The sequence below is a fragment of the Parasteatoda tepidariorum genome, chromosome 8, assembly GCF_982258835.1.
Source record: "Parasteatoda tepidariorum strain Cologne lab strain chromosome 8, Ptep-v5.0, whole genome shotgun sequence".
In the NCBI taxonomy this organism is placed as follows: domain Eukaryota; kingdom Metazoa; phylum Arthropoda; class Arachnida; order Araneae; family Theridiidae; genus Parasteatoda; species Parasteatoda tepidariorum.
In genome coordinates, this window is record NC_141762.1 from 4,123,190 (window position 1) to 4,134,290 (window position 11,101).

Here is an 11,101-nt window from a genome sequence, read left to right on the forward strand (position 1 = left end):
ATTAGTATCTTTCAAATCAAAATGAAATTCTTTAATTAAGAAAGATGTTTTCACAATAATCATTTTTAACGCATTTTAATTTCGAAATAAAATATAATTAGCGGCTTATTTTATTCACATTCAGCTACATACCAAAAACAAATTCATAACTAGACTAGATATAGCGCAAGAACAGCAACTGTCGGACATAAAACTAAATTTAAGGTTGCTGGTGATAAAACGATAAAAAAAAAAAAAAAAAAGTCTCATTCCTCTAATTAAATATTTAAGAAATAATGGTCTTCTTTTGGTTATAACTTTTACTTTTTAAAAACTAATTTATGCAGTCGAGGTTCCATGATTTATATGAAGATCGATTTATATGAAGTCGGGGTTCCGCCAAAAAAAGGCTGATTATATGAAGTTTCGTTGCCGAAAAACATTAGTAACCACTGAGGTGGGATCAGAAGGATTCAGATTTACGTAACAACATGTGGTAGGAAACGTGTTCGTTTGCCGCTAGGTGGTGTTGTATGTGGTACGAGCACTGAAAGAAACACACCTGCAGTCATTTCAGCTTCATTATTAATATGATAATAATTGATCTGAATTAAATTAAGGATTCTATTTCCTTTTTTCTTCTTTTTGTCTTCCCTATGTAATTTTTTAAATTTATCTGTAGTCAATCTTTATTTAACTTAAGTAAATTTGCACTATTGTTATGCCAAATTAGTTTGTTAGTCATGCCCGTCTGCTTTTATTTTATTTTATAACCGTCGTTGAACAGCCGATCCAATTTTAGGTTTACGATTACCAATTTTAGGTTACGACTACAATGTTCAACTCCACAGTTTTGTAATTTAGAACAAAAGCTAGATGAAAATGGAACTCCTGGCTCAAGTATTGGGAGAAATTTTGCCTTCGTGGAGGACTTTATAATGGAACTAACCCGCATTTGCTTTACATGGAAAAGAAAACCACGAAAATTTCCAACGGTAAGCCTGACGGCAAGGAGACTCTAATCGATGATCGTCTACCTCAGAGGATATTTTACGTCAGCGCTGTGGTTGGTGCAAACTGGGTCGGAATTCGTATCAACCAACCATCACTGAGATTCGAACCCGGTTCATCTCATTAGAAGGCGATTGAGGGTCGCCCGAATGGGAGTATGCAAAATTTTACGTACTCGGAGCTGGAAGATATGCAGATTATGTAAGGTACATCTTTCTTTCAGTACCTTTCGCAATACAGTCTTTCTGCTACTCTCGCATTTTCCTCCAGCAATCCGTCCATTATGTGCATAGCTGCCAGATCGATGTGCGTAAAACTTTGCATGATGACAAACTCAAATACTGCAGCAGTGCAGGTCTATTTCCTCCAATGCCCTTTTGTGAACACAACCTACCGGCGAAACAAAGATGTTTATGACCATGTCCCCTTAAAGTTTGTCCCAATAATTTTGGGACACCCTGTATACTTAAATGGGCTTATATTTTCTTTTTTTTTTTCTTTTTTGATTTCACGACTCCTGAGAAAAATAAAACTATTTTTGATTTTAGTAGTTTTACATTTCAACTAAGTTTTATAATATCGTTTCTTAATAATCACATTCGGACAAATTAACAACATTGGGAGACATCGGTGTGGAATTTTCATCGCTGTTTCGTTCACCGTCTATTGCACATGGAACACTGACACCACTTAATTTAGCCACTTCTTCTGTCACTATGTTCTGTATTTTTAATCTCGCTATCATTGACCTATCGTAGGGCAATATTCTGAGAGGTGTCAAAAGGCTCATGAGAAAATGGTAAGTGTCGTCGTTTCCGGGACACTTATCAGTACATTTCATTTTCTTTGAACTAGCCTCCCTGTGATGAGGAACTTCGGACTTTCTTTTGCCACTTGATTCTATGGAATTATCCGTGAGATTTTTATCATTTGATTCCGTGGTGGAATCATCTATGATATTTTTGCTAACTGATTCCGCGGAATCGTCTGCGAGACTTTCTTCAGATTCGTACACGGACACGGCATGGGCTAAGGTTTCGGTATCGCTATCAGTCGCGTCGTAAATGGAATCCTTGGAATCGTCAGCCACTGAATGTTCTATTTTAGTGGCACCCTTTGGTGGCTTCCCTCCAGAGAAAGAACGTTTTGTGTTAATCTTCTTGGTAAGCAGCTGATCCCCGAGAAACCACAAACTCTTGTACCATACCCACTGGGGAGTGTATTTTTCGGATGTACCACTGTTTCGTGCTTCCATATCCTTCTTGAATTCTTTCCGAAAATTATCCCGTAAATGTTTCCATTTACATCGAACAGCTTCACCTGAAAGTAGAGTTTTTCGTTTTAAAATTTGTCATTTAATTGGAATATAGGAAAGCTAAAATTTCATATGATATAAATATATACTGGTGGGCTCCCCTATTCCCAATCCCTCACTACTAAGTAGAGCCCGTTTAAAATGTGTAAAAAATGTAGAAATTTAAATTAATTATTTTAATCTTTAAAACTAATTCCTCTTTAAAAAATTAAAATGTTAAGTTAATAATAAGTTTGAAATAAAAAAATTTTAAATTGAAATAAATGACATAAAATAAATATGTCTGCAGACAGAGTTATACTTTTAAAAAGCATGTTTGACGGCTAATTCGAGCCCAGTTCACCGCTCTTAGCCACCACGGCATATATGCTATTGCTCGAAAGAGACAAGTTCCCTCATTTATAATTGGTATGCAGCACGTTTACTGTTTAAAATTTCACCAGCCATTTTAGAAAGGATCAAAAATAAATCCAAATAATTACTTCGTAACTAAATTTTTATTTCTATAAAAATACCAAATTATTCTAAATAAATACCTTATGTTAAATAATTATTTAACACTACTCAAAATTATTACTTAAGACTATCTAACAAAATGAGTCTGAACAAATGCTTAAAGTTTACCTAATAATCTAATGCGACTTCACTTAAATTATTACTCAAGACGATCTAACAAAATGAATCTAAAATACTTAAAGTATAACCAATTATGCAACACTACCTACTTAGAATAATCTAAAAAAACGAATCTCAACAAATACTTAAATTATAACTAATTATTTAACACTACATAAAATAGTACTTGTAACAATCTAACAAAATTGATCGGAACAAATACTTGTATTATAACTAATTTTTTAACACTATTTAAATTAGTACTTACAACAATCTAACAAAATTTATCTGAACAAATACTTGAATTATAACTAATTATTTAACACTTCTTATATTATAATTATTTAACACTACTTACGACAATCTACAACAAAATTAATCTAAACAAATACTTAATGCATAACTAATTATTTAACACTACTTAAATAAGAAATAATTAGGTAATTAAAATATTAAGCCTTAATAGTCACTAAAAATATTTTATTTAAACAGAATTTTGAATGGGTCTTCATAAAATGTTCCAGAAATAGAATTATATGTTAAAAAAAATAATAAAAAAATAAAATAAAATAAACCTTATAAATGTTAAAAAAACTGACGTTTTAAATATTTAGGAAAAAAGAGGTTGTTGAGAGTTGTTTTAATTTTTAAGAAAAATACTTAATTAAAAAGATAGCAATGTGTCTACATAATTCCAGTATAACATTTTACAATACAAAAATTAAGTGTAAAAATACTTTTGTTGATAGTAAATACAGAATACTTCAGAATTAATTTGAAAGAATAATAAGGTAATTAGAATATTAAACTTAAATAGTCAAGAAAAATATTTAATTTAACGGAATTCTGAATATGTGAATCTACCATGGTTACATTTAATATTTAAATTATACTACAATTGTGAATAAGAAATTAAAAATGACGTTCTTAACCGAATTCTCGTGAAAATAAAAACTAAATTATTTAGTTTCTTACGTCAAGAAAAATATTTAAGTTAAACAAAATTAACTATGTTTTTCCATAACATGTTGATTCTAAAACATGTGTAAGTACCAAATTTATGGAATTAGTATTTTAAGAAAAATAAGGCAATTCGAAACAGAAAATAGGAGTAATAAAATCATACATGAATCATAAAATATACTTTTGTCATCGATTTACATCGATAATCATACCGTAAATTTACATCCATATCATCTTCTCTGTATCATATTCGCGGTGATTTCGGGAAAATATATTTTTATAATGAAAATGTAATTAATATTTAAAAAATAAATCTGTTTATTAACATTCTTACTACTTATCAAAATAGCAGTTAATTAAGAGACGAAATATAATGGCAACATTTTAGGTTTCAGTTCTATACCTTAATTTGATTTAGTTATAAAATACATCCAAAAACGAAAATTTATTTTCTTTTAAAAAAACTCTTTAATTTTGCATTTATATAAAAAAATTTAATGAAGTTTATAAATTGATTTGATTTCGTAACCTTTACATTTAAAACGTACGTCATTATTGTATAATCTTTTCGAATCCAGAGTTATATATCGAATAAACTTAATTTACTTTTCTAAATTAGAAAATCTTTTAAATATCTAGAATATTCTTTTTAACATATAAAATTTAGAAGAACAAAGAACAAAAAAAATTTGGAAAAAAACTGTTCTCTAAAAATTTGATATTGTAGTTAATGTTTTAAATAGATTACAAAACATTTCCAGATTATAGAATAATAATTTTAAAAAAAAACATTTTCGTATTCTGAAATTTAGAAAATCTTTTGAATTGTGAAAAAATCATCCTAAAATTCTTCTCTAACCGAGCAGATAAAAAGAAAACGTATTTGAAACATCAATCAAATATAAATTATGAATATTCTGCTTAACATAATAAATTTGGAAGAACAAAAAAAAAAAAAAAAATTTAGAAGAACTATCGTCAAAAAAATTTAATATAGTAGTTAATGTATTAAATAGATTACAAAACAATTCCTGATTTTAGAATAATAATAATAAAACATTTCCTTATTCTATAATCTAGAAAATCTTTTGAATTGTGGAAAAATCATCTCTAAGTTCTTATCAAACAGAGTAGATAAAAAGAAAACTTATTTGAAACATCAATCCAAACCACGTGTTCACAGTAAATAAATTGCAGAGATACGAGTGAAAAACATCACACATTAAATGATTACTTACAAGGCATGTCACAGGCTTTAGCGATTTCATTCCACTTTTGCGCAACGACTTCTCTGTAATAATAATTTGTCGATTTTTGATTCCAAAGTGCAGGTCTTGCATGGACTTCTCGGATTAACTGTTCAATATCCATAATGAGAATTGTATCGTCTGCCTTTCATGAAGATAATAAAAATCGTTTGGCAGTTGGGAAAGCAAATAATGAAAATATCCGGCTAAACTTTCACAACCGGTTTAGACCAGAAACGTTTCCGCTCCGCTCGGCACCGCTTTTAAAAACCTGCCTTTTTACAGAGGTTGAAAGACGGTAGTCTCCGTTTCGGTACTGAACTATTTTAAGCCTACTTATGTTCTCAGCAAAATCATAAAAGAAAGAAAAAAAAAACTTTTTTTTTTCGCTTTCTTTGATCCATTAATATTAATATTTTCCTGCTGCTTTAAAACTATTGTTTTATCTATCTTATTTCCTTTCTCTTTCTCTCTCTTTTAAAGCTAACAGTTCTATATATTACATGATTACGTATAATTGAAACTATTTTCTGATTTCCGATTTCAATATTTTTTTTTTTTGTTATCGAATAAAATAAGACATTCTACAGTTTTTTTTTTTTTTTTTTTTTTTTTTTTTTTTTTTTTTGTAAATTGGTTCTTTGTAAGTCAACCACTACCGCATTTTGAGAAACTTCTTGGTGTTTTCGCTGACATGTTTGTAAATAAAAAAATATAATAAAAGCACAAGAAAATAAACTATGTTTCCTTAAAAATGTTAATTTATTTAAATATTTTTTTAGTTATTTTCGAAAATTTTGGAACCAGAGTGACCCCTATACCACTCACTTATATTAATAGAAATTGAATGCATTTTACATGTTAGTTAGACTATTGTGAAACCTTGTGCAAGAAGATTCCAAAAAAATGGCACTGTAAATTAGCGGAAACAAATATATAATATTCTACATATTTTAATATTAAAAAAATTTAGGCTTGAAAAACATGAGAAAAACTTAACTTTTGTTTCTATGACTTTAGAAAGCTAAACTTTGTATTCTAATTTTAATCAGGAACATTGAGATATCCTCGTTTCATTAATTTAAAAGTGTTTTTCTTTTTATGTCAGATGAACATAAATATCCTTTCTTCAGAACTTGATTTTATAGAAAACAGTCACAAAAGCTTTTAAATGTACTGTAAAAAGAAAAAAAATTGAAAAATTGTATGACCAGATTCGTTCACAGTGAAAAACTTGAAGATAAACAAATCACTCAACAAAACAAAGGTTTACAAAAACTCCAAGGGTTGCAAACTACAGCATTTTTAAATCACCCAAAAAATCAAATCATATTTATTTCAGTTTCTATGGTTACACTAAATTTATATGAATAATACAAGTAGAATTGGGTATAATATGAAAAAAACACAACTACTTCGATTTAGTAGGAACAACATATGACGCAATGCTAAACGAATGGAATTTAGTTGTTGTTTATTTAGTTATTGTTATTAGTAGTTGTTGTTATTTGTTTTAGTTGTTGTTGTTTATTTAGTTGTATTTAGTTTCAATAACTTTTCTTTATAATGCAATAAAATCTGGCGAGCAGCTATTTAAACGATCGAACACTTCGTTTGTTTACTTGTGGCTTGAAGTTAGGCTCGCAGAAAATGCCGTTCATGGGTTAAATTTAGTAGGAACAACACAACCTGTGACGTAGGCTATATTATACCCAATTCGACGTTTTTACCTGTTTTCAGAAAATGCTATTAACATATTCCATACAAAACTCATAGTTTATAATTTTTTATTACAGAAAGGGATGATATTTTAAAAATTTAAACAGGTTTGTTAATACTTTAGAATTTTTCTATAAAAAGTATTTTGAAAACCATTACTTTTTTTTAAATTTAGAATTTTTGAATTAGAGAATTAAAAATTTCCTATTTCTAAAGGAGGCACAAAATTATAAATCATGCCTAAGTAGTAAGTACTACATACCTAAGTAAAGGCCTAAGTACACCACAGTCCGGACCTCGCTTCACCCTCACAAATCCATAACCTTAAATGATTTCGCATTTTAATCAAGACCTGTTTCGAACCATTAACTGATTACATATCAAAATTAAAAAATTCTTGAGTGAAAAGGACTCAAAATTTTATTGATAGCAAATTTAAACATCATCATTTTGCTCAGTTATCAACTTCATTTTTTTCTTTTTTTTGAAATTCTTATTTAATTTTTGATAACTTAAAAAATTTATTTAATGATTTTTATCAAAACAATAATATTTAACAATAGTGCGAAAAAGTTAATTCCAAATGATTTTTCACAATTTCATATTCATTATTTTAATTTTTTATACTAAATGCCTACACAAGTATGATTTAGAATTATACTCGATAAGTACAAATAAATATAGCGTATTTACTATTCAATAACTTTTATTTTATTTTATAACCATCGCTGAGCAGCCGACCCAATTTCGAATGTACGACTACCAACAATTCAGAAGACAAGGGAACTTCTGGATAAAGCATTAACAGAAATTCAACCATTTTGGAAGACTTTTTGATGGAACTAACCAGCATTTGTGTTACTATGAGAGGAAAACCACGAAGATCCCCCACAATTATCCCGACTGCAAGGAGACTTTAACCCATGATCCGTCTACCACTGAGGTTGTTTTACGTCAGCACTGTGGCTGGCGCGAGCTGGTTGCGGAATTTGTATCAACCAGCCATTGCTGGGATTTGAACCCGGTTCACCTCATTGGAAGACGAACACTCTATCTCTTGAGTCACCATGACTTAAGCTATCAATTTCTGCAGGGTTGAGAAAATTAGAAGAAAACCACTTATACTATAAAACAATACTGTAACTATTCAATAATTGCAATATAATTATTCAATAATTGTATAACTTTTCAATGATTGCAAAAAGTAAGTTTAGATACCAATTCAAATATTTTTAATCATAAAAGTTTGCAAAATAAAGTAATATTGTAACCTTATTTCACCGTTATGATCCCAAGAAACCGTTTAGATCTCAGTACTTGAAAATGTTCTATATACACTTAAATCTCAACCTTTAACAACGTCCAATAAAATTAACAATGATAGGATATTATAATAATGGATCTTGATTGCTTTCATCTCATTAATAATCTAGTTTCTAAAGCTCATGGTAAATTCGGTTTCATAAAACTAAAAAATCTAAGACTTCATAAATGAACAAACCTTAAAAATTCTTTATTTTACTTTTATTCGTTTTATCTTGGGACATTGCAGTATTATTTGGAGTCCCAACTACAATGATATAAGTATCGACAGAGTTTTTTATTTTATTATAAAACAACTAAGACTTATCCTCGCGGCACTGTGAAATATATTTGATGTTTCATCATCATATGGCTACTTTATTATTTTTTCTATAAAATTCTTACGCTAATAACATTTAAAATCTGATTCAGTTTTCCATAAAATATCACAACATACGAAATAAATAAAAAAACATTATTGATCTCATTGTGTAAATTATCTAAAAAAAATCTTTATAACAACTTTATAACAATTTTTTTAACAACATTTTTAACGAGTTAGCTAAAAAAACATTGATATTTTTAACACATCTCTTACTGTTTTTTTAAGAAACTATGTTCAAATGTTTTAGTATTGCAATGTCATTAGTTGTTACCACTGTTCATGTTCGTTAGTTACTACCACTGTAACTAGACTTTATTTTTTATCTGTAGTGTGTGTTTCGTGTTAATATAAAATATATAAAAAAATCATAAGATTACTTTAGACCAGGGATCGCCAAACTTTTTTGATTATCGACCCCTATATAATTTTTCGAAATCTTCATCGACACAAGAGTAATTTTCTGTTAATTAAAATAAAACTCTATTAGATACTGTGTTTGTACATTTATTTAATGATTTTAAACATTTATTAAACTAATAGTACATTGTGTAACAATAATTTTATGAAAAATATATTAATATTGAAATTTAAGTACCTTATTATTAAATAATAAGTAATTATGCATAAGTAGATATAATAGTGTGCCTGGTGTTTTTTTGCAAGGTTCGCTATATTGGGTTCAAAATTGGTCAATTTTAATTTTCGTCAAAATTGGTCAATTTTGTAATTTTCGTAAAAAAAAAAAACAAAGTGTGCTATAGTTTTGTCGCGGGCTGTACTAATCCATATTATTAATGCTTACCTTCTTTTTTGTGAATTGATAATTAAAATTGATATCTAAACCAAACGAATGGTTTTATCGAAACAATAACTAATTATCCAAAACTATAAAAGTTTTAATAATGACACTGCAAATATTCAACACAGTTTGCAAAGATAGCTGAAACTGCGTATGATATTTGCATTTGTAACGTCAATGCTCGTCACGCGTGACATTTGGACAAGCGCACGTATGCATATGACTTATAAACTGCGCTGAGTTCGTGCCACTGCGCGGTGGTACGTAAATACTTGTTTCACCCCAATAAACATACGTTTATTAATTTATGTTTTATAAAGAAACTGATATTGAGTCAATTGTAAAAAAAATTCACAAATTTTACATACTTAATTAGGTATGTGTGATTTGCGTATTGAGAACTGTTTTTTTTTTTTTTTTCGACTCACAATTGACCCTTCCGATTCGGATCGACCCCCATTCGCCGCCCTGCCTCAGATCGACCCCCGCTTTTGTTAAATAGACCCCTGGGGATCTATATAGACCACTTTGGCGACCTCTGCTTTAGACGATGAAACGTACAGAAGAAAAACTTTAGGAGGGACCATCGAAATCTCACCCAGCCACCGGGCAAGCCTCTGCACCCAATGCGGAAAAAGTCAAATAAGGAAATAAGAAAAGATATCAAATAGAGATATATTAATGAAACAAATAAGTAGATTAAAATGTATTCGAAATATTTAGGGGGAGGGTCTTATTTAGAGAGAGCTCTTTTTGACGATTTCTGAAAGAGATCTACAATCTCATGTTCCAGTCAGAGTGCACTAAAAACGGTGCTATCAATGATTCATTTTTTGAAGAAAAAAGTTATCTTTGAATAAACAAAGTATCTTAAACAAAGAACTCTTCTCATATTTTAAAGTTGACTCATTTTTATGACATACAATTAAATGCAAACTTAAAAAACATCATTGTTTATTTATTTAAAATAGCTCAATCATTCATAATTGGAAATTTTATTTTAATACATAATTAGATCATTTTTTGTAGAAGCTTAATATCATTCATCTATCCGTCTTTTCAATACAAGTGGTATTTACGCACCAAGAAAATGACTAAAATTATAATTGTGTGCGAAAATAATCGATAACATTTTTAAGTCAACGGAAGAATGACCTAACTCCACTATGTTACTGTGCAGGGCCGGATTACCCATTAGGTCAAGGCCCGGGGCCCCCTTAAAAGGAATTTTTTGAAAATAAATTTAAAAAATTAAGAAAAACAATGATTTTTTAAAAAAAATTCTATTTCTAATATATATTAATAAAATACGATATTTTTTTACATAATGTTAATCATATTTATGTACTACTTATTTTAGTTATTACTTATAAGTATTATTACAGTTTGTGTATTAAAAGATTTATCAATCAAATGTTCTCCGTGAAATTAATTTTGATAACATTATAGATGAGTTTATTGATCTCGAGAGCAGAAAAAAAAGAGTTTTGAATACCAATTTTATAGTAGCGTTGATTTTGTAAAGTGTTAATAAATTTTTCATTTTTTCAAAATGTTATGATTATTTTTTAATTCTAATTTAACAAAATAAAGTAAAATTTAATTTACCATTATTTATTTTTATTTTAAATATGCTTTCTTAAATGAAAAGATATATACATACTTTTATATTTGAATAAATAAAAAATACTAGGAGGCTCCGCCCCCTGCTCGCTGACGCTCACCAACCCCCGAGAATTGCTACGCAATCCTATGTGGTTCACGCC

The 11,101-nt window shown here is 28.9% G+C and overlaps 1 protein-coding gene across 1 annotated transcript; it reads right to left on the reverse strand.

The window, feature by feature from the left end:
- Nucleotides 1-1,466: 1,466 nt before the first annotated feature.
- On the reverse strand, nt 1,467-5,464 carry LOC107449290 (uncharacterized). The gene is made up of 2 exons (XM_016064783.4): nt 5,122-5,464; nt 1,467-2,310 (listed from the first exon to the last, which is right to left on the reverse strand). The coding sequence occupies exons 1-2, from the start codon at nt 5,252-5,254 to the stop codon at nt 1,577-1,579; spliced, it is 867 nt and encodes a 288-aa protein (XP_015920269.3). The 5' UTR covers nt 5,255-5,464; the 3' UTR covers nt 1,467-1,576.
- Nucleotides 5,465-11,101: the final 5,637 nt, after the last annotated feature.